Genomic DNA, 24,619 nt, shown 5'->3' with positions numbered 1-24,619 from the left:
TTTGGAATGGGCACAAATACAGATCTCTTCCAATCATTTGGCCAGATAGCTGTCTTCCAAATTTCTTGGCATAAATGAGTGAGCGCCTCCTGTGCCGCCTCACTTTCTTGTAAGATTTCAATTTTTATTCCATCATTAGCCATCGGAGAGATGTAAATAAAAATAGCAGTGAAATATCATCTCATGCCAGCATTGACAGCAAAGTTAAAAAACAAACAAGCCAGAAAAAATCAAATGTTGGTGAGGGTGTGGAAAGAATGGGACCCTCCTGCACTGCTGGTGGGACTGTAAAATGGTTCAATACCTGTGGAAAACGGTATTGTGATTCTCAGGAAGTTGGAAATACCATGTGACCCAGGGATCCATGAGAAATAAGAGCCAGGACACGAGTAGATATACGCACACAGATGTTCATCACAACATTATTCACAATAGCAAAAAGATGGAGACAGCCTAAATACCCATCAGTGGAAGAATGGAAAAATAACTTTTGGTACATACACACATTCAGCAATGCTGAAGAATAACAATGAATCTGCAAAAACACCTCATAAAATGGATGAACCTGGAGGATATTATGCTGAGTGAAATTAGTCAACCACAAAAGGACAAACATTGTATGAGACCACTATTATTGTGTAAACTTAAGAAACGATTTTCATATTAAAAGAAATGTTTTTGGATGGTTATCAGGGAAGGATTAGTCATTCACTGACTAGAGGGTAGACACATGTTAACTTGAGTGATGGGAAGGGCAATAAAGAAGAGGGAGGTTGGCAGAAGAATGATGAAGACAGATGAAGACATAGGGAGGAGGTATGCAGGATCTAAAGGGAATATAGGTAAATGGTATTTTATATACACAACCCAGGAGCAACAGTGTTCTGCGGAGACACAGACTGAACAGGTATGGGAGGAAGAGTGAGAGTATATATTTGTATATGGATATTTACCTTTGCTACAAACACAACTATGAATGTGGTGGAGCATACAGTGGGGAAAATGATGAAAACTTCTAAGATATTATCAAACATCTTAAGGCAATGAGTTTCTGGGCCTGGGGGCTCAGGACCATAGTCTCAGGGGACACCGTGATCAATTGGAATAACATAGTCCACAAAGACAATGTTCTACATCCTACTTTGGCTAATAACATCTGGGAACTTGAAAGCTCATGAGCAGCCATCTAAGGTGCAACTATTGGTTTCTCCATGTGCAGAAGAAAGAAGAGTGATGAGAACTGAAGATGCTTGGATTCAGTTAGTCCAATGGATTAGTGGAACATGTGAACATCAGTCTCCATGACTCTAAGACCACAAGAACTAGATGGTGCCTGTTTATCTCTACCAACTACTCTGAAAGGGATCACATTAGACAGAGTGGGAGAAAATTTGGAACAAAACTCAAAATTATATTTAAAAAAAGACTAGGCTAACTGGTCAGAAATGGACTGAAGGGCCCAAGACTATGGTCTTCGACCACCCTTAAGGTCTGGAAAGGAATTTACCCTAGTGGTCCAGTTTTCAGCCAAGCAGCAGATAGGTCTATGGGAAAGAGAGTGGGGAGAAGACAACAACACTATTAAGATAGACTCACCATGGAATGGTCATTCAAAATCTAAATGGCAACATTTCCCTAAGGACAAAGTTGAGAAGGGATGGGAAGGAGGGTGGAAGGGAACTAGGAACCACAGGGAGGAAGCCGGAGAACTGTTGTTGTAGGGAGGGGACTGCAATCATTGGGATGAAACAAAATGTTAGATTTGTTGAATGTAAAACTGATGATCTTGCCTGTAAACCATTTCTCAATTCAAAATAAAAAGTTAAAAAGAAAAGCTGGACAATGAATAAGGAAGACTGGAGAAGAACAGGTGCTTTTGAATTATGATGTTGGTGAAGAATATTGCAAGTACCACAGACTTCCAGAAGGAGAACCAAATCTGTCCTGGAAGAAGTACAGCCAGAATGCTTCTTAGGAATGAGGATGATGAGACTCTTGTTTCATATGCTTTGTTTATGTTATTAGAAGGGATCAGTCTGGAAAAGGCCATCATGCTTGGTAAAGTAGAGGGTCACTGAATAAGAGGAAGACCCCTAAAGAGATGGATTGACACAGTGGCTACAAAAATGGGCTCAAATATAGCAATAACTGCAAGGATGGTAGCGTTATGTTTTGTTGTGTTTCTATTGTTGTTAAGTGACACTGAGTCAGTTCTGACTCATAGTGACCCTGTATTTTCCTGGGTTTCCAAGAACAGCTAGTGGGTTTGAACCACCGACCTTGTAGTTAGCAGTTCAGTGCTTATCCTACAGCACCACACCAGGAGTCCATTCTGTTGTGTATGTGTATGGGGCACCAACTCAATGGTACCTAAAAACAGCAATACTTTACCGCAATAAAAAATATATACTAAGGTTAACTACCAAAATACTTGAACTAAGAGTTTACAAATTTCAAAAACTGGAAAGAAAAATAAATACAAGGTCTTCTGATTCAAAACTCAGGGATCTTTTCTCTAAATCAATGTCTATTTACACAAACTGAGGAGCATTGAAGGCTGAATCCAGAGGTTCAGGTAAAATACAGGTGCCTGCCAGCTTGTATCCTAGAAAGAGCAGAGTCCCAGCTTCCCACTGCTCTTGCACACCTGTTGTTGGGGCTGAAGATGAAGAATGCACTGGCTTCTGGCATGGGCACTGCCTTTTCTTTAAGGTGAAGCTCAGACAGTGGGCGGGGACGGGGGCCCACGGGCATCTCAGGCTCCTCTTCCTCCTCTTCTCCTGTAAGAAAAAAAGCACCAGTGTAAAGAACTCTACCCCTTTACTTCCATATACTTTCATATTGGCAGGAATGAAGACAGTGTTTGTATCTCTGGGAATGTAGGCTATCAACCCCCCCCCCCGCCACACACACACATACACACTCTGCCTCTCCCTGTGGGTAATGCTGGTACTGTGAGGTACAGACTTCTTGGCATCACCAGAAAGTGGGGCTATATGCAGGGTGACCAACTCATCATGGTTTACCCAGGACTGTCCAGGTTTTAAAACTGAAATCTCCCATGAAACCCCTTAGATCTAGGCAAACTGGGATGGTTGGTCACCCCAGGCATAAGGTACTAGGAAAGGTGACCAGGTAAGTTTAGGGCAAATATTCCCAGGCATTGGTCATCTATCTAGGCTGAGGTGAGGAAGGCCTGGCTTAGTTGACTTCCTGGGATCCCTTGAAAACAGTCTTGTCCTTGAATACTCCAGGAATTTAAAATCAACACTTTCTTCATTTCTGAAGACACAAAAAATTCATGCACTGTAGGAATAATACGGAGTTTGAACCACAATGTCGATGGTTGAAGCTCACCAGCCATTCCTTGGAAACTCTATACAGAGTTGCTATGGGTTGGAACCAACTCAATGGCACTCAACAACAACAGGGACAATAGGGCAATAATGTTAACCACACAGACCTTTTATTCAAAGACTGAGAATCGTCTTAAGACACTGACATAAATTAAAGAAGCCCTTTTGCCCTCCTGGTTGTTGTTGTTGTTGTTGTTGTTGTTAAGTGCCGTCGAGTCGGTTCCGACTCATAGCGACCCTGAACAGGGTTTCTGAGGCTGTAAATCTTTACGGGAGCAGGAAACCTTATCTTTCTCCTGCAGAGCAGCCGGTAGTTTTGAACTGCAGACCTTGCGGTTCACAGCCCGATTCCTAACCACGACGCTACCAGAGCTCCTTGCCCTCCTGGTTAGTGGCCATATTTAATGTGGACCAGGGTCAAACAGCTTATTTACTTATTGCTTACAAACACAGGGCCAGTGGGAGCCACTATGTGGCTGCATGTCCTATTCTACTCAAGTATATATTTTTTAATTACTTTAAGGTGAAAGACAATAGCATTGTTATTAGCAAGTTGTCTGTGGCCAGATGCCTTGATCCAAGTCTTGGCTTTGTTTCTTTCTAGTGATGGGTACTTTGTTGAGTACTCTCTGAGCCTCAGTTTCCTTATCTGCAAAATGGTATAATAATAATAGTACGTATGTACCTCAGAATGGTGCCTGGGCCAAAGGAAGTGCTATAGAAGTGTTAGCTATTTTTACTAATATCTCTATCCATGGGAGAAACTTTAAATACTAAACTAGTGTTTAGCATCTTTCTCAGTGTGATCCTTACATGCAATTTTCCCTTAATAAACCTTCCATTCACATTCAACTATTTTATAAATACTCACTATAGTGGGATGAATAATGTTCCCCCAAAGTCATGCAAACCCTGGAACCTTAGACTGCAACCTTATTTGGAAATACAGTCTTTGCAGATACATTTAGTTATGTATCTAAAATGAGGCTATATCGAGTTAGTTGTTAAGTGCTGTTGAATCAGTTTCAAATCATAGCGACCCTGTATAGGGTTTCTGAGGAGCAGCTGGTGAGTTTGAACTGCTGACCTTGCGGTTTGCAGTTCAGTGCTGTTCCTACAGTGCCACATCAGGAGTCTACTCTATTGGGTTAGAGTGGACACTAAATCCAATGACTGGTGTTCTTATGAAAAAAGGAGAGGACACATGGGGAAGGTCTTGTGAGAGCAGCAGCTGAGATTGGAGAGATGCAGCTCCAAGTCACGGAATACCAATGATGGCCAGAGACCAACAGAAACTAGGAAGACGCAATGCAGGATTCATTCCTAGAATCTTGAGAGGGAGTATGGCTACACTGTATCAACCCCCGCTGATCCCTTGATTTGAATGTTGAGCCTCCAAATTTAAACAATAAATTTATGTTTGAAGTTATCCAATTTGTAGTACTTTGTAACTGCAGCCCAAGGAAACAAATACTCTATCTATGCATTCTCTCTTTCCTGTGCTCTGTTTGAACTGCCCTGCATCTCCCTTTCTGCAGGGCGACAAGGGCTCCACCCCATACAGCATCAATCTCCTGGTTTTCCTGAGTTCCCTGGGCTCTAGGGATGACCTTCTTGTGGAATTCGGCAACACTTTCTGCCTCCCACATTCATATGCCACATAGCACAATGCCTTGGGTGACTGATGTTAAATATTTCTGTCCCATCTCTCTATGTGCTGAAAGCTTCTGGAGAGAGAGAAAACATTTTTGGCATACAGTAGCACTTATTTCTTGATGACAACTAAACTTAGATACCAACATTTGCTTCCCAAGGAAGGGAATTTTGCAAAAGAAGAGGGTCAAATGGCGACAAATTGGTTGAAAGAAGATACTTGGGGAGGTTCATTTTATGGACCATCTATCCCTTTATGCTCTCTCTCTTCTTCTGGTCAAAATGAAGCCAGGTGGTAGAGAGAGGGAGGAAAAAAAAAAAGCTTGGCCCAGTGAGTGGTACTTTATCAAGCAAGAAGCACGTAGAGACCTTTTGCTGGCGGACAGCAGCATATAGGCATAAATCAGATTCCTTCCCTAGGATAATTAGAATTGACCAGCGAGGCAATTAATATTTTCAGAGAAGAGAAACATGAGATGAAAAGTAGCGTGCAGGCCAAAGGGTTGAAGCGTTTTGATACTGAACCCTTTATATGTACAAGAAAGGTAAAGTCTTCTACTTTAAAAGAGAAGAGTAAAATCAGAGTTGGTCTAAATACTGATATTTACAATTTAATTGGAAAGGCGCTTAAATCCCTGTCTAGGTGTTTGTATTCTTTCCACTTTTGCTCTAAAAGACACAACATTTCATTACTAGTATTGACAGTAATTTCATAACAGGCAATTTATGCTTATTTTAATCATGTTTAAAGAAAACCAATTATCCTGGCTTAATACACTTCCAAGTTTCTAGTGAAGAATTTTACATGCTCTTTCCGCTGCATTAGTTTTCTTCACTGTATTGATTTCCATTTCTAGAGAGAATAAAGTTGGTCTATTCAGACATACACACTAGTGTGGGGCTCCGCGGAGAATAATTACCTATACTTCAGGCTTAAGAGGACACAGGTTTGAAGGACAAACACAAATTTTTAAAGGGACCAGAATTTGACAGCATATGATGCTTCGCATATATTATGGTTAAGGAGGAAAGCTGACAGATTAGGAAAAAATCAGATAAAGTTCATTTTGGGGGCTGGCAACAGAGCCACCTGGACTCCCACTTCTCAAATGCCAGTAGAATGCCTCTGGGATCTTTATTTTCTCATCTCTATTCTTGGAGGTCTGGAAACAGTATATTCAGTCAGCTACTGCTGTGCAGTGGAGTTGTTGCTGTTCAGAATGACAAGTTACAGTATTGAAAAATACAGACATACCTCACTGTACTGTGCTTCACTTTACTGTGCTTAGCAGATACTGCATTTTTCACAGATTGAAGGGTTATGGCAACCCTGCATCGAGCCAAGGTTACTGGTACCATTTTTATAATAATACATGTTCACTTTGTGACTCTGTAAAACATTTTGGTAATTCTCACAAGATTTCAAATTTTTTCATAAAGCTATTGTACACTTGATAGGTTACAAGACGATGCAGTATAGTAAATGTAACTGTAATGTTTATTTGTATATTTATATTGTATATTTACATATACATAATGTATATGTAAATGTAACTTTCATATGCACTTTCATATACATAATGTATATGTATATAGCTTTCATATACATAATGTATATGTAAATGTAACTCATGTGACTAGCTTTACTGCAACAATCACTTTATTGAGATGGTCTGGAACAGAACCCACATATCTGAGGTATGCCTGTATGGTGAAATGCTCCATACATTGTTGTTGGTACCACTTGCCCCCTACCTATCTGATACTCATTTTCACCTCTGTGTTTTGCGTATGGTCAATAAAAACAGAAGCATTTGTTAACATGCAGTGCCTCTCCGCAGCTCCACTCTTGCCCATCTTCCATCCTTTTACAAGGTAAGTTGGAGTCTGATCTTGTCCTCCTCTGTCTAAGATCTTCTTGTCCTCCTCTGTCTTAAGATCTCCACTCCCATTAGATGAAACCCACTCCTCTTGTGTGACTTTGGAAGCCCTGCTCAGTCTCTTCCTGTCTATTCTCTTACCTCATCTAGAGCTCTCCTCTGTGTTCTCTCTCTGCTAGGCACATTGGCTGTCTTTGGGTTCCTCTACTGCCAAGCAACTCTGCACTGAAGAGATTCTGCACTTGTTAGTCCCTTCATTTGGAAAGCTCTTCCCACTGATTTCCACACATCTGGTTGGATGGTCAAGTGGTTAACATGGTCGATTATTAACTGAAAGGTTGGAGACTGGAGTTCACTCAGAGATACCTTGGAATAATTTCAAGTCAGCCATTGAAAACCCTATGGAGTACAATTCTACTCTAGCATGGTTCTACTCTAGTATATAGCTGGGGTTGCTGTGCACTATTGACAACAATTGGTCTAGTTGGTTCTTTTCAATCATTCTGATTTTGATCCAAATGATTGCTCTTCAAAGAAGTCATTATGGAACCTACAAAGTAATCTGGGCTACCCAGTTATTATCTTCATGTCATCAATTGCTACCTGATGTTACCTTTTCTTTTGGGGGGTTTCCTTGTTTAAAGTCTGTCTCTCCCACTGAAACATTAGCTCCATGTGAGCAAAGGCCTTCTCTGTCTTGCCCAGAGTTATATCTGCTGTGCCTGCTGCAGTGACTGGCACACAGTTGTTGTTGTTGTTAGGTGCCATCATGTCGGTACCGACCTATAGCGACCTTATGCACAACAGAACAAAACACTGCCCGATGCTGAACCAACCTCACTAGCGTTGCCACACTTGAGCCCATTGATGCTGCTACTTTGCCAATCCATCTTGCTAGGGTTCTTCCTCTTTTTTTCGTAGGGGCTTTATAATCAATTATCAAATGAATATCTCCAAGGTTCTATACCAATAGTATGATCTGGAAAGAACTTCCTCCTTCAACTCCCTGAATTCAAACCACATCAAGATCACCCTCCCCCATGAAGTGTCCTTAGGCTTCACCACCTCTCACTGTTCTTTTTCTCCTGGAAGCTCTTTCAGCATTCAGGACTCCCGGCAATATCTGGTTCTGTGCTATACATTCTCTGGTGGCGGTCATGATTTTTTCATGTATATTTGTCATGCACACTTAATGACTCCTTAAGAACATCTGCAATTGCAAGGAGTCCAGGACCCAAAAACACACTGCCCTTGAGTTGGCTCTGACTCATAAAAAACCTAGAGGACAGGGTAGAACAGCTCCATAGGGTTCCCAAGGTTCTACATTTCTACCAAAGCAGATGGCCTCATTTTCCTTCCTGTGGAGCAGCTGGTGGGTGGGTTTGAAACGCTGACCTTTCAGTTAGCAGTCCAATGCTTAACTCATGGCTCCTCTTTATAAACGGAGTAAAATCTTGACCCAATACTTTTCTTCCTTGGGTGAGTGGGTGTTTTAAAATGTAGTGTATAGTCATTTGGGAAGCTGAAGCCAACTGGTAGCATTGAGGATTAAATAGAGGGCTAGCACTGGCTCAATGGCCCCTTGGTGCCCATGAGAAAAAGGCTCCTCCTCTGGGTGTTTGTTCACAGCCACATGAGGGCAAACCCCTGGGGAAACAGAGGGCAAGGCTGGATTTCAGCTCCCATTTGGGCACTTTGACACATGTCTTTGGTTACAACCTGGACAACCAAACACAGAAGCCCTGGAGAGCAGAGTAGGAGTAAGAAAGAGAGCAGGAGTGAGAAGGAGTGACAGCATGGATGGTATGGAAGAGTGTTCTCTGACATTCACCTTCTTGTCTTGAGGCATGTTCTCAGTGCAGCTCTAGCTAGCCTCTGAGGCTGAGGCTTCCCCCACCCCGGGGCACCTGCCTGGACTGGATACAGCAGGGTCCAGATGCCCAGAGGCTGTGAGAATGGGAGCAGCAGTGCTTGGGGATGGAGTTGGCAGGGGTTCTCTGCCTCTCTAGGTTCCAAAGAAAGAAAAACAGTAGAGAAAGGGGATGAAAACAGCAAAGACTGCAGGCTATGTGACCTGTGGAGGAATCCTTTTGTACCTTTTTCTGTTCCTGGTACAAAAGGACCCAGGAGTTGACATCAGAGTCCAGGAAGGCAGGAAATGGAAGGGCAGGAAGAGCTGGGAAGCAGAAGCTGATTTAAATTTTGAGATTGGAGGCCCGGGGGGAGGGCTCAGGCAATGTCTCTTGCATAATAAAAAAGCCAAGGTATAAGCTCTTTATCTGCTTCTAACCTCTCTTGTGATATTTCATTCTTTTAATGAGCAAGGAGATCCTGCTTCCTCCAAGTAGCAGTCTATGCCCTCCAGTTAGGATAGATGTGTGTAGTCAGGAGCCATGGGTTCTAAGAGCACACTGTCCTTGGGGCCTCCTCTGTGAGAAAATGGAACCAGACATAGTAGAGAGTGGGGATCATGGAAGACAGCTGAAAGACCGAATGGTGGTGGAGTGGAGTTGGGGACAAGAGCAGGCCAGCCTCAGTTATCTGTGGACCAGGGAAGAAGGCAGGACAGTCTCAGTTAACAGTAGATCAAATCCAAGGTGGAGAGATGACAGGGACCAAGAAAAAGGCAGGCATGGGTTTAGAGGAGGGAAAGGGCACATTCTAGAAAATCCTAAGGGACCTGCGGGAGTGTGGGAATAGCTTTCCAATTTAAAAACATAACCATTCCCTGAATCCTCAAAGTCATCAAAAGTTACATGTTGGGTCAACAGTCATTTCTATGATGGCTAACATAATGACACTAGCCTCATTATATTGTCCTTGATCCTCTTCTCTTCGGCCTCATTAGTGCAACAAAGAAGAGAAAAGCCACAAGTAGATTCAGAATAATGAAAATGAGATTACTGTCTGTATTAGAGCTTAAATGCTAAAGCTCTTGGTTTGTGGAAGGCTGTGGTCCACATCAGGAGACTTAACTACAGTTTGAGTCTTGACATTAACTCATACACCATTTGAGTTCTTTATGTGATTTCCGCAATGCTTGCTAGCCATTAAGCCAGTAATGTGACTATGTTTAGACATGTCTGGGGAAAGCCTGTTGTTAAGTACCATCAAGTCGGTTCCAACTCATAGTGACCCTGTATAGGATTTCTAAGAAGTGGCTGGTGGGTTTGAACCACCAACCTTGCAGTTCATAGTCTAATGCTTAATCTACAGCACCACACCAAGACTCCTGGGGCAAACCTGTTGTTAAGTGACATCGAATTGGTTCCAACTCATAGAGAACCTGTATAGGGTTTCTGAGGAGCGGCTGCTGGGTTTGAACTGCCAACCTTGTGGTTAGCAGTTCAGTGTTTATTTTACAACTCAGGAAATGTGGTTGAAAGTAGATTAGCTCTAATTTTGCAAAGATGCTCACACTAGGGAACTTGCCTGGGCATTTATGGAAAGCAATCAATCAGAAACATGGCATCTAATTTGATAGATGTTGATGTTGATATTAAGTGCTGTTGAGTTGGTTCCGACCCATAGCGACCCTGTATAGGGTTTCCGAGGAGCAGCTGGTAAACTTGAACCACCGACCTTGCAGTTCAACCTTGCAGTTCAAATGGCTTTGCAGTCTGGCGCATTAACCCACAGCACTACACCAGAACTCCAGTTTGATTGATACTTGTTCTGGTATTGTTTTGTAACCATCTTGTGGCTATGACTCAAGGTCACATGTAGCCAGGTAATAAAAACCCCAGGACCAATCCTTCAACCTTCCAAAACTTGCAATTGGTTTAATATTCCAATCATGGTTCGTTCCCACTTCTATAGTCCCACTTGTGACAGTGATGGATCGACCTGTCACCAATCATCAGCTTGTGATGATTTCCTTTATTCTCTGTTCTTTACATGAAAACTATGAATGTGAGTTGGTGAATTCCACTGGCCTCTGTACTGATGGTTTCCCTTATCTGAGATAATTGTCTCTGTTCTGTTGAAGGCTTAATAAAAGGGTCTCAACAGAACATGGAAGGAGACCTGGTGGCTCTGCAGGATAAGCACTGGAATGACACCCACAAGATAAATTGTTCAAATCCACCAACCAGTTGCTTCTCAGGAGAAAGACAAGATTGTGCTCCTGTAAAGATTTACAGTCTCGAAAACCCTATACAGGGTAGCTATGAGATGGAATGTATTTGATGGCAGTAGGTTTGCTTTGAGTTACAGAACTTGGAGTCCTGATGGTACATTGAGTTAACCATTGGGCTGCTAACTGAAAGGTCAGTGGTTCAAACCCACCATCTGTTCTATGGGAAAAAGATGAGGTAGCTTGTTTCCACAAAGATTTAAAGTCTCAGAAACCCTATGGAACAATTCTACTCTGTCCTATAGGGTTGTTAGGAGTTGGAATCGACTCAGTGGCGCCCAGCAGCACCACCACCATTATCAACTGGGGACAGATGATTTCTGGCTTCCTCATAGGTTAAATAAGATCATGTTAAAGTAGTGCTTTTGTGTCCTTTGGGGGCAGGATTCTACATACATTTGACATTTTATTATATCATATGTTGTGAAATCAGTAAGTTATATGATTTATTACTATGACATATGTTACAGCATTATGCTCATTTAATCATAATAGTAAATCCCAAATCTGCCTTGGCCGTACTCAGAAGGCAGTGCCGAGCACAAGGACAGTTACCACCACAGACATATCACCTGTCGTTTTATAAAATGCTGTCAGGTCCAGCTGGGGCTCTAGTATTTCTATCTAATTTGTAAACTCCACTTCCTTTTAGATGACTTTTATGTCAAAGGTCCTTAGATGTCCCTCAAAGATGCCCTTTCTGGCTCATTTAAATCCCCGAGCTTGCCTTCCTTTTACATAGAATTGCAGACAGTATCACCAGCTTCAAGCTTGCAATTAGTCATAGACGTAGGATTTGTTGGGGAAATGGACTGCTGATTTACTAACATGCCCTCTCTGTGTAGGTTAGGCTGTATTTGCACTGGTAGCCATGTTAGATAGCTGAAAGCCTTCTACATTTATGCACAAAACTAGATTTTCTTTCTCCATCCATTCTCTGCTGAATTTGTCTACCAGGGAACTTGCAAACTGCTGACCTCGCAGTTAGCAGCCCAGCTTGTAATCCACTATGTTACCAGAGCTCCTTCCAGATGAAATTGGTCGTGTTTGAAACAGAGCCAGGAGATGTTTAGCAATGTTGATGTAAGCTAGAACCATTGGTTCCTGGTAGTGATGGTTACGTGCCATGGAGTCAATTTTAACTCATAGCCACCCTGTATAGTGTTTCCAAGGCTGTAAATCTTTATGGGATAAGAAAGCCTCATCTTTCTCCCATGGAACAACTGGTAGTTTCAAACTGTAGACCTTGAGATTAGCAGTATGACTCATAACCACTACACTATCAGAACTCCCTAACACACTGGTATTCCCATGTAGTTTTAGAATTTAGAATTCTTAACCCCAGTGTTCCAATCTCTGGGTTAGACGATGGGATTGGTACCTGTATTTTCTGGGTTGGGGTAAGGACTCTTGTCTTCGTTTTCATTGGGTTGGAGGTCATCCATGTTGATCTAGTTAGCCAAAGGGAAGAAGAAGAAAGAATCCAATTAGATAAATTCTATAGTTTTAGAGACTTGGCTGAGCTGCTGACTCAAAAATATGACTTTGTAACTTTGGACAAATCCTTCAAGACATCAACAGAAGGCTAGGATTTAATCAGTCTGCCTTCTTTTCATGTTCTCAGTTCTTTTGCTCCCTCTTCCACACCACTGGTCATAGTTCCATTAAATCTCTTTCCTCCCTTCCTCCTTTCCATGGTGGTCTTGTTCTGGGAATATTGCGGCCCTCATAATTCCTGGTAGGAGATAATGACTCACCTTGGTGGTGGGTGGGGACTCTCCATCAGCCGTAATGGATTTCAGCTCAATTTTCTCCTCCTTGGTCTCCTCTACTGCCGGCTTTTCCACCACCTCTTGTTTCTTCTCTGGGCTCGCAGTCCTGGCCGGTCAGCAGGAAAAAGAACAAATGGATGTTAACCGGTATGAAGAAGGGAATAGCCCTGTGGTCTGTTGGGAGCCAGTGAGAGAAGATTCCCTGGGTTTATGTCCATCTTCCTTTCCTCAGGACACATACTGTGTGCAGCCCAGTCACAAATGCAAATGGGCTAGTCCCAGGACCCTAGGCACCTGGTTATACCTGACTCTGTATGGCAGTCAGTTGGCCTTTTCCAGCATCTCAGCTGCTCCAGTCTATATCAGAGAAAGACTCTTAATACCCTTTAGAATTGGTTCCTGGAGGGACTCTACCTTGTCCCATGTAGATATTGGTGAGATGCAATACAGAGCCCTGCCATGCCTTCTTATCACTGTAGATGAGTTACAAAACAGTGACGACTGGTCACTCTTTAAGGTGGCACTCTATTTCTCCTCTTAGTGGTTGCCTGTTTCTTCTCCCCACCCTTTACTAGCATGGCCTCGCCTCTCAAAAAAGAGAACCCTTCTCCCACCAACTTCCCAGACAGATGGGAACTATAATAGCTTTGTAGAGACTGAAATGTATGATGGCCTCTGCTTTGGAGCAATGCCTAGGAATTAGGAGAGAAACTCAACTTACTGGGATGTGAAGGAAGTACCCTTCTAGGGAGGATAGATAAGAGACCACAATGCCCAAACCTCTCTTTATCATCAATGGAAATGGCATTTCAAAGATGAGACCGTGGGACCCTGGGTATGGGTTGGCTTAGAGGGTTACCTGGCCAGCTTCTTTCTCTCCTTCTCTTCTTCCTCCTCTTTTTGAGCAGATGTTAAGCTCTCCGCATCAGCCAGGTTGTCCACAGCAATGGCCAAGAACACATTCAGTAGGATATCTGTTTGTGTCCATTCTTAAAGGAAATAACCCTTGGGGATTCTGGTGGCTCCAGGGGACAGGGAGGACACAGGACATGCAGGAGTAGAGTTTTCAGCAAAGAAAGTGTGACAGGAATTCACTCTGAGGGGTTCAGTGCCCAACAGGGCCCCTTTCCACTCCCCTCCTCTGGGAGTTTCTAAGGGGTTTGCAGGCTAAAACAATGAACCCTGCCTTGCTCTTGAATTGCTCGGTTTCGTTACTAGTTTCCCCAATGAGAAGGCTGGATATAATTGACGTTATAAATGGCATTGTCTCTAGTAGAATGGTTTCTCTTAGGAGCAGTTCATTATAACTGGGTGCTGAGGAGGCAGCCTGGTACCTCAGTCAACTCTTAATATGAGTCATGCATACAAAGACCCAGGGAGGGCCGGCTGGAACTGGTGCCAACTTGGAAATTCCTACTGGAAGCCATTCTTTGCTCTTTTCTGCTCCCTAACCACCTCGAAGGGAAATACTATGGGCCAGAGAACTGTAGAATCAAAGAACACATAGCTAGAAGGGGGTCATAAAGTTTGTTAAATCCAACCTTCCCCCTTCCCATTCTCCCAGACCCCAAACATTCACACCAGTTCACATGCAGAGAAAGTGAAACCCAGGGAGGGTGAGGACTCCAAGGATGCTACTGAATACCTCACCAGTGCTGGGCAGTGGGGTAAGGGCTTTGCATACATAACCACATTAAAGCTCACAATGACACATTCAGTAGCAGACACTACTCCTCTATAAGAAGGCTTAAGAAAGTTCATGGAAAAATGGAATTGAAAGATAATAGAATTTTCTGTGAACTTTTTGAAGCCTCTTTGAAATTATCCCATTTTACAGATGCTGAGGTAGAGAAGTTTTACTTTGCCTCAGATAACCCAGATGGTAAGTTGTGAAATGGTGTTTAACATGCCTATTTTTCAATGTGCTTTATCTGGAATTCCAACCTGGGACCCCTGAATCTTGGGTCAGAGTTCCTTCTACTCTAAAACTGAGAAGGGGAAGAGAAGAAACATTCTTAATTGAGCACCCCACCTCAGAGCAGATGAAACAGCCCTACGGCAGCAAGTTGCCAACTCTAGGGTAGTAGTCATAGTGTTATTGTTGTTGTTAAAGGTCAGTTCTGACTCATAGGGACCCCTTCTGAGAAGGGGCTGGCAAGTTTGAACCGACAACCTTGCGGTTCACACCGACCTTATGTCTAGTGCTTATCCTACAGCGCCACACCAGGACTCCATGGTTCCACTGTGGTCTGTGTGAATGGCTACCCCAGCACAATGCCAGGGGGTACCGTTAGCCAGGATTAGGATATGAAAGTGTCACCCGGAGTCAAGCAATGCTGCAGTCTGAGAGAGTTCAATAAAACGAACTTACATCTCCACCTATGCCAAAGCTCCAGGCTTACAAAACCCACCTCCACTGCTACAGTGGCCCTTGGCAGGGAACCGTTCTTGCCCCCAAAGCCGGTCTTCCCTGTGCTTGCCTGAGGGTCTAAGAATGGGCAGCCACAGTGAATCAGTATCTACAGTGAATGCTGCAGTTCAAGGGAGGGTAGGGAGGTAAGGGTGGGGAGGCAGAAGCAAAGGATACAATTTCCACAGATGAAGAGGATGATGAAGTAAATACAGACTAACATCCCTGGAAAAGAGGGGCCGCCATAAGCCATGATCCCATCATACATCACCGAATTCCAGTCCTCCCCGGTCAGGATCTGAATGACACATTCCCACCAATAAGGGACACAGCGTTAGACCAACAGCAAACCCCCAAAACTCCCCTGCCCTGCCCCACTATGTTAACAAAAATGTTCAAAATCTCTTTTCTTCTTCTTTCCCTCCTTTTGGCCCCAAGTCTCCTCCCCTGGGATTCTGAGCTATTGACCTGGGCAAGTTGAACTCTATTCTTAGACAAAGTGCATGACATTTGCGTAGTATCATCTGAGAAGTGACTAAAACGGCTTTATGTTAAAAACACACGTATGATACAGGATATGGCCACCATTAGCCATCCCATGGATCGAGGCATCAAGGGCCCCCAGACAACATGAATATGTTCATCAAGAGAGTAATATGCTACACCAGTTTCCTCCAAACATGAGTCATTTGGGTACCATCTTTAAGACGTCTGTAACATCCACAGCATTCATTTTTATCTATAAATTAATCTATTTTAAAATTTAAATAGGCATTGCTTACTTTAGCCTTGTCCTAAGCAAAAACGCCTTTGAAATCACAAATTTGATGGGCTAGTTACAAGTTTTTTTCAAGAGCCAAATATGGTAAGTAAGAAACAGGAGCTCCAAAACTCTCTCCTCTCCCAGCAAGAGCTGTTTTGTTTTCCTTTGTTTAATTTTTACTCTTTCCTGTATTAATTTATTTGAATGAAGAGTCCCAAGGTTAAGAGTTTTTAAACCACTCCATTAGATTTTTTTCCAATGGTCCATCCAACAGTGTGATTCCATGGGGGTCTGTGGTAGAAGGAACTGTAGAAAGAACTCAAGACTCTCCTGGGCATGGACCCTCTCTGGCCCAGTGAAAGGATGATGCTTTCCACCCATCTTTCAATGCTCTTTCTTCCCACCCCTTACCCTGACTCTTGGTCATCATCACAGCGGAAAAGAGGCCATACCTGAAACACGGTGAGGAGAGACTGGGGAAAGTTATCGAATGTGCTCCTCCTGGTTTGCATCTCATCAAAGTTGAACTTTCCTCCAAAGAGCTGCATTCCCAGGAGGGAGAAGATGATGATGAAGAGGAAGAGGAGAAGCAGCAGGGAGGCAATGGAGCGCACAGAGTTGAGTAGGGATGCCACCAGGTTGCTTAAGGAGTTCCAGTACCTGAGGGCCAATATAATGAAGATTAGCCTTCTTTTCCACTGCTTTCCTTACCATCATTCCTCATTCACTAGAGATTATAGAACAGATAGCAACATGCTTGTCCTTCTCCCTTTCCTTGGGGGTAGTGGGTGGTAGGATCCCAACATGAGCATGGAGCTAGTGAATCTAAGGGCCCAGGGTCAGCAGAATGGTGAAGTGAGGGAACTCAGGCAGCAGAAGCCTGAGTTCCCACTTAGCCTCTGCCAAGTACTTGTTGTATATGCCCTTTTTATTTAACTTCTTTTATTTCTGTCTCCCCATCTGAAAAAAGAAAAGAAGATGATAGTAGCATGTACTTCATTAGGCTGTTGGAGGACTACGTGAGATAAACCAAAAAGCCCTGATTCTAGAGGGGGTCATGGGAGCTTCTCAAATGGATCCTCTCCTTCCATGTGGGACATCTGGGTTTGAGTCCTGACCAAGGCACCTCAAGCACAGCCATCACTCTTGTGTCAGTGGTGGTGTGTGTGTTGCTATGACGCCGAATACGCTTCAGCAGAACTTCCAGATGAATATGGACAAGGAAGCAAGACCTGGCAATCTATTCCTGAAAACCAGGCAATGAAAACCCTAAGGATTGCAACATTTCAGTCCATCATCCACCATGGGGATGGTGCCGTCTGCACTGCAGTTTATTCTGTCGTACATGGGGCTGCCATGATGGCAGCTAACAACACTGTGGTGCTGTAGGATCAGCACTGGACAGCTAACAGCAAGGTCAATGGTTCAAACCTATCACCTGCTCCTAAGAAACTCTTTACAAGGTCGCTATAAGTCTGAACAAACTCGATGGCTCTTACCAACAATACAACACGGTGTAGGCTATACTTCTACTGAGATGATAAAGGTTAGTAATTACTGCTATTTAAGGGTTGTTATTGAAGAGAAATAGTTTTTTTCCAACAGTGCTGACCTTAGCCCACCGGGACAGCAGCTGCCTCCTAGAGGCATATAAGTGACGTCACTCATGGGTAAGAGAGGGTGCATGGTGAAGTAAGACTTCCCAAATTTACCATACCCTGAGAATTAGTTTCAAACAAAACAAAACAAACAACTGCACCAAAAGCAACCCTCACTGGAGATTTTAATTCAATAGCTCTTGTTTGGGACCCAGAACTCTGTATTTTTGAAAAGCATCCCATAGGATTCTTAGAACCTGGCAAGTTTGGGAAATCCTGGGTTACAACAAACCCATCACCCCACTGGGAAAGTCCTCTGTGAGTGGGGCAGGGAGTTTATTGCCTAAGCTCTGCCCAGATCAGAGATGGACTCTCCTTACAGTCTCTGCATATCTATCTCTTCACTGTAATACCCCAAACTCCCAATCTAGTGCTATCAGGTGTATTCCAATTCACGGAGACCCTATGTGTTAGAGAGCTGTTCCATAGAGTTATCTTGGCTGTAATCTTTAGTCGAGCAGAACGTTATGCTTTCTTTTCACAGCACTACCGAGTGGGTTCAAATTTTAGATTAGGAGCCCTGGTGTGTCTCTAGGATAAGCACTAGAATGCTAACCGCAATGTCGGAGGTTCAAACCCACCAGGGGTTTCTCGGAAACTCTATACAGAGTTCTTATGAGTTGGAACAACTGCATGGTGCTTCACAACAGCAGTCATGTGCAAACCACTGCACCAGCCATACAAAGGGCCTTTACTGTGTTGTTGTGGTCATCGTTGTTAGCTACTCTAGAGTTGGTTCTGAGAGAAACACTGCCTGGTTCTGCATCATCCTAATAGTTGTTGCTCTGCTCAAGTCCCAGGGAGAAGCCCTTTCTCCTGTAAAAGAGGGGGCCTACTGATGACTGCTGGATTCGGCTTGGCAACTCGTGAAAAGGAAAGTTCAGGGTAAGAAAATGTATGCTAGCAAAAGGCATTAGAGTTGTTTTTAGGTATCGTCGAGTTGTTGATAACTCATAGCGACCCCAGGTGACCGAGCAGAACTACCTCACGGTAGGGTTTCTAAGGTCATCATCTTTACCAGAGTAGATGCTGTTGTTGTTAAGAGCGATCGAGTCGGTTCAGACTATAGCAACTCTGTACAGGGTTTCTGAAGAGTGGCTGGTGAGTTAGAACCACCAACCTTGTGGGTCTTTTCTCCTGCAGAGCAGTTTGATGGATTGGAACTGCCAACCTTTCATTGGCAGCCCAGTGCTTAACTATTGTGCCATCAGAGTTCCTTTGCAAAAGGCATACAGCCCCAAACTGGAGCAAGTACAAGACCAAAAACAATCTCCCAGTTCCCTACAGCTCCAGCCCTGGATGGTCTGCCTTCCATGTCAACATCTTGATCTCCTTTATTTTATTTAAGACATTCCCAGCTCATTACTGATACAGTGAGCTGGGTTTGCTTCCTAAATGAGCGAGCAGCATGCTAACCACCCCCATGAGCGTCTCACAGCTGTACCCCCAGCCTGGGCTCTTCTCTGGTTCCATATTAAGTGTCAGAAGCAGATGGGCCAACAGTCTGAATGTAAACATGAACTTCTCCCCAACCTGGATCTTGTAATGCTCCTCTCCTTCCCCCAATCCAGCCTGTTCCCACCTTTATTTTGCCTGTCAGCCACACCCCCTCCACTGGCAGAATATGAATATGTTCATTTGTTTCTGTTCTGTAGATACTCTTAGGTATGATAGTCTTGTATCAACAAATAGGATCTGAATTCTTCATTATCCCTTCCTTTGTGCACAAATAAATCTAGCACAACCCAGTACATTTTACAGACTGCCTGTTGACCCAGTAGGCTGGAGGTTGCAGCAACTGTTCTGTGTAAAGCAAGAAAATACTGGGACCTCTCTCAAGGCTGGGCTCTCCATTAGTATATATACAGCATTGAATGAGTTCTAGCCACTTCCCCAGGTTCTTTACCAAGATTCTCATTCCTGCTCACCCCACTCTCTTGGAAATAGTACACAGAAGTTCCACATAGATTTACTGCATGAAATTTGCTTTACAAATGCTCTGCCAACAATAGATCACTGTGGCCAAATCGAAGGGGATTTTTTTTTTCACCCTGGAGGATGAGAACAGTTGGGACAGGTTTAAATTTAGTTTTGACGCTCTCTGGAACAGAGAGGAAGTAGGGTGAAGCATTTCAAAGTACTCAAAAGCTATTGGTTCTGTTCTATCAAAGATCATTTAGGATAGCCAGATCAGCATTCTGTTCCATACCTAGAGTGTAAACAACCCAACCCTAAGCTATCTGAAAGTTCTAGTTCAAGGAAGGACTTGGGTCACTTTATACTGTAGAAGAGGAAGAGGAATCTCCAGGATGGCAAACACAAAGATAGACCTACAGGAGAGAAACAAATGGAGATAAAAACTCTCCCCAGATGGAGATTTCAAGCAAGAGAGGCAAAAGGAAAAGGTAACAAAATGAGGTAGGGTTAACAAGATGGGGAGTTTAAAGGCAGACTCTAATAATGGCATTCATGGAGGTTAGAGTCTTTGTGGGGTCCTGAGAAGCTTAGGGGCTAGAAAGTGATGGAGTGGGTGAGGGAGTGCACAAATGGATCTCATGCTCTCAGCCAGACTCTGGTAGGGAAATGGTGACATTTTGAACCAGCAAGATATGCAAAGGCTTTCAACTGGAAGTGTTATGGAGGTTCACATGTGGTCATGATTCACCATCATGTCTATATGTGCTGAGTCTAACATTTCAGGGAGTGGTAAGGGAGGAGCAATAGGAGAAAGAAAGAAGACTGAAGATTTAAGAGGAAAAGTAGCCAGGGTTGGAGGGATTTTGGTACTTTTAAAAAACAACTATGTTAAAAAATTAGATCTAATTAGTAAATGTAAAACATTTCTAGATTTGAAACATTTCTAGATTTAACTAGCTAAAACTCTTCTTCCTCCCCAAAGAATGATAAGTCAGATTGGGCTGATCAAATAGATACTGAATCTTTGCAACATTTGTAGCCCCATAAAGTCTCAAAGCAGGAGAAAGAACTCAATTCATCCTGTGGCTGGAAGGCCCATTGTCATGGGTGATTCACCCAAAGATGGCAGAGCTTTTGACCACATGCAGGTTATTCTCACTGAGATCAAAAGCTTGCCTTCCTGTTATAATTCCCCAGGCCACAGTGCCACAACACTTTGGGCACTCAGTAATCAACTGACTTACCGCCTCATGTAGGAGCCCCAGTTCTGTTATGTCTTTTTAAAAATTATTTAAATGAGATACACAGGTTGGCTGTTATTCACATACACAATATACTCTCTAAGGAATTCCCATAGTTTGACAAACACAAAGTGTAATGGGAGACCAAACCATGCTAATAATTCATTTTCTTCACAATGATACACCAAGGTTCCCTTCAGGCTGCATGTATGTACCCTGTTCTTATCCATTCATCAAATTATTGGGAATGCAAGTGACTAAGAGTAATGGTGTTGCAAGGGCAATTCCAAATTAATCTATATATATTGGTTTAAAGTACATCATTCACAAATTTGTATCTTACGTCTTAAAAACCCTGAAAAATACATATTACTGTCAAGTTGATTCCAAACTCATAGCAGCTTCATAGGCCAGAGTAGAACTGTCCCATAGGGTTTTCAAGGCTATACTCTTTAGGGAAGAAGACTGCCATGTCTTTCTCCTACAGAGTGACTGCTGGGTTTGAACTTCCGACCTTGCAGTTACTAGCAGAGCTGCTTTACCACTGTGCCAATAACAAATTATGTATCACATAGAGTACAACTTCTCAGGACACGCCAAATCAAGAAATCATGGTTGAGAACCAGTGGTCTAGACCAAATTTTCCAAGTCTTGGACCACGAGCTCTGAGTGGGAGATGGGCAGTTTGGGATTACAAGAAAGGATCTACAAATCCACAGTACATCAAGTCTTGTAGCAGACTAAATAAACAACTTGTCTTGCATGAATACAACCACTAGTCAAATGTATACAGATTTTATCACTGTATACATTTGTGTGCAGTCCTGGTTTGGTGCTGTAGGCTAAGAACTGAACTGTTAACGGCAGGGTCTGTGCTTCAAACTGTTCATCAGAAACCTTATACAGGGCCACTAAGCATCAGAACAACTCTTAGCAACAAAACAACAATATGTGTAGGAACTAATAACATTCAAATTAATTAAAAATCTTTGCTGAATTCATAGTGTACTTTCTCAGTTAAGAATTACCACAAGTACAATCTTGACCTGGTTAAGGACTCTAGTAAAGATAATGGTGAGGCAAGAATCAAGTTTTCCAATGATATCTGAAGGGTTATATTTATATACATATATATTTTTTAATTCTAATTTAAAAAAATGTTTTATTGTGAATTATGTGAATTATGCAAGAACATTAGCTTTACATTCATCCTATCGTATATCGTTTCATTCCCATGGTTACAATCCCCTCCATGCATCATCAAACAACCCAAGTGTATACCCTGCAAACCTGTCCCCCAGTCGTCAGCATACGGCCCCTCTCCCTCTCTGGATCTAGAGTCCCCAGCCGCTCCATTTCTCCATGTCATCATCTCTGCCTCTAACTCTGGCATCACTGTTTCTCTGGGTAGGGTCCTGCTCTCCACACTTCTCCCTTGATGGTCCCAGGGACCTCCGCTCCTAGACTGCAAAGTTAATCACTCCCCTACTTTTGTTACAAAATTTCTACCCTCACAATCAGTCCTGATAACAATTATTGAACCATCCTTGCATCCCTGATATGAATCCCACTTGATCACGATGTATTATCATTTTGATACGTTGCTGGATTTTGTTGAGAATTTTTGCATCTATGTTCATGAGGGATATTGGTCTATAATTTTCTTTCTTAGTGACGTCCTTCCCTGGTTTTGCTATGAGGGTTATGCTTGCTTCATAAAATGTATTAGGAAGTTTTACATCCTCCTCTATATTCTGGAATAATTTGAGTAGAATTGGTGACAGCTCTTCCCTGAATGTTTGGTAGAACTCACCAGTGAAGCCATCTGGGCTGGGGCTTCTTTTGGTTGGGAGTTTTTTGATGACCCGATCCATGTCTTCTTTTGTTATGTGTCTGTTCAGGTTTTCTACTTCACTCTGTGTAAGTTTAGGTAGGTTGTATATTTCTAAAAATGTATCCAACTCTTCAAAGTTTTCAAATTTGTTGGAGTACAACTTTTCATAGTATTCTGTTATTATTCTTTTGGTTCTCTTGTGACATCGCCCATGTGGTTTCTAATGCGTGCTATTTGTGTCTTCTCCCTCTTTTCTTTTGGTAGGCTTGTCAACGGTCTGTCAGTTTTGTTAATCCTTTTACAGAACCAGCTTCTTGTCCTGATGATTCTTTCTATAGTTTTTCTGTTTTCTATCTCATTTATTTCTGCTCTAATCTTTATGATTTCTTTTCTTTTGGTGGCTGTAGGTTCCCTCTGTTGTTCTGTTTCTAATTCTTGTAGATGCTGTGTTAATGTGTTGATTCTGGTTCTTTCTTCTTTTTGGATGTATGCATTTATTGCAATAAATTGTCCTCTCAGCACCACTTTCTACGTGTCCCTAAGATTCTGGTATGTTGTGTTTTCGTTCTCATTTGTTTCTAGGAACTTTGTGAGTTAAATTCTTCTACTACCCAGTCACGTTTCAGCAGTGTGTTTATTCAGTTTCCATGTATTTGACTTTATTTCCTTGGTCTTCCTATTGTTGATTTCTAATTTGATAGCATTGTGGTCTGAGAAGATGTTTTGTAGTATTTTGATATATGTAAATTTATGGAGGTTTGTTTTGCGGCCCAAGACATGGTCTATTCTGGAGAGGGTTCCATGTGCACTGGAAAGGAATGTGTATTGTGCTGTTGTTGCGCTGAGTGCTCTGTACACATCTATGAAGTCCAACTGGCTTATTGTGTTCTTCGGTGTTTTTGTCAAATTTCTTTCTGGTTGTTCTATATCTATTTTGTTGTTGTTGTTGTTCTATATCCATTTTTGAAAGCGCTGTATTAAAATTACCTATGATTATTGTAGATTTGTCTATTTCTTTCTTCAGTGCTATCAGAGTTTGCTTTATATATTTTGGAGCTCTTTCACTGGGAACATAGATATTTATTATGGTTACGTCATCTTGTTCAATTGGCCCTATCATCATGAGATAATGGTCATCTTTATCTATTATGCTGGTTTTTGTCTTGAAGTTTATATTTTTGGAAATTAGTACTACCACTCCTATTCGTTTTTCATTGCAATTAGTTTGGTATATTTTTTCCATCCTTTGACTTTTAATGTCTTTGTCTCTGTGTGTAAGATGTGTCTCTAGCAGAGAGCATATTGAAGGATCTTGTTTCTTATCCATTCTGCCACCCTCTGTCTCTTTACTGGTGCATTTAATCCATTTATATTCAGTGTAATTACCTATAAGTATGGATTAATTGCTGCCATTACATTGTGTTTTTGTGTATGTGTGTGTGGTGTTACTGCTTTCTTTGTTCTGTTTGTCTTCCGTTGCTGAAAGTTCATGCTTATTGTGTTCTTTCTTGTGAGTTTCCTCATAGTTTTAATGTTTCCACGTTCTTCTTGGATATTCATTTTCTTGGCATGTTGTGAAGTTTTCTTTGAGGTTACCTTATATTTCATTAACTTTTCCCTCCATTTATTGCAGTCTATTTTATCCTGTCATCTACCTGACTTTCTCACCATCTGGATCTCTGTTCCTACGTGTTTACTTTCTTTTACATTGTAATTGTTTTGATCATAGACTGACTTCCCAGATTCTCTGAGTTTGCTCTTACAGTTTTGTTCTGTTCTCAACTCTTCCTTTTGTCGATTTAGTTCTGGGAGGCGGTGCCACGTATGTCAATCTCAGGTTGCTGTTTGTTCTTGTTGGTTCTCAGTCCACAAAACTCCCTTTAGGATATTTTGTAGTGCAGGGTTGGCTTTGGCAAAATCCCTTACCTTCTGTTTATCCTGGAATGTTTTGATAGCTTTGCTGGAGAAAGGATTCTCGGTTGGCAGTTTTTTTCTTTCAG

General features: G+C 42.4%; 1 protein-coding gene across 1 annotated transcript in view; it reads right to left on the bottom strand.

Moving 5' to 3' along the window:
* Nucleotides 1-24,619, bottom strand: part of CACNA1C (calcium channel, voltage-dependent, L type, alpha 1C subunit) — a 779,292-nt gene that overhangs the window by 140,031 nt on the left and 614,642 nt on the right. The window contains exons 20-25 of the mRNA XM_006862777.1: nt 16,422-16,629; nt 15,384-15,504; nt 13,656-13,770; nt 12,782-12,902; nt 12,406-12,475; nt 2,648-2,780 (exon numbers count right to left, since the gene is read on the bottom strand). Coding sequence (XP_006862839.1) covers nt 2,648-2,780; nt 12,406-12,475; nt 12,782-12,902; nt 13,656-13,770; nt 15,384-15,504; nt 16,422-16,629 — 768 coding nt within the window. The remainder of the gene's footprint in view (nt 1-2,647; nt 2,781-12,405; nt 12,476-12,781; nt 12,903-13,655; nt 13,771-15,383; nt 15,505-16,421; nt 16,630-24,619) is intronic.

The sequence above is a fragment of the Chrysochloris asiatica genome, unplaced genomic scaffold (genome assembly GCF_000296735.1).
Source record: "Chrysochloris asiatica unplaced genomic scaffold, ChrAsi1.0 scaffold00050, whole genome shotgun sequence".
In the NCBI taxonomy this organism is placed as follows: Eukaryota; Metazoa; Chordata; class Mammalia; order Afrosoricida; family Chrysochloridae; genus Chrysochloris; species Chrysochloris asiatica.
Note: the sequence above shows the minus strand (reverse complement) of the source record. Positions and strands in the feature narration are given on the sequence as shown.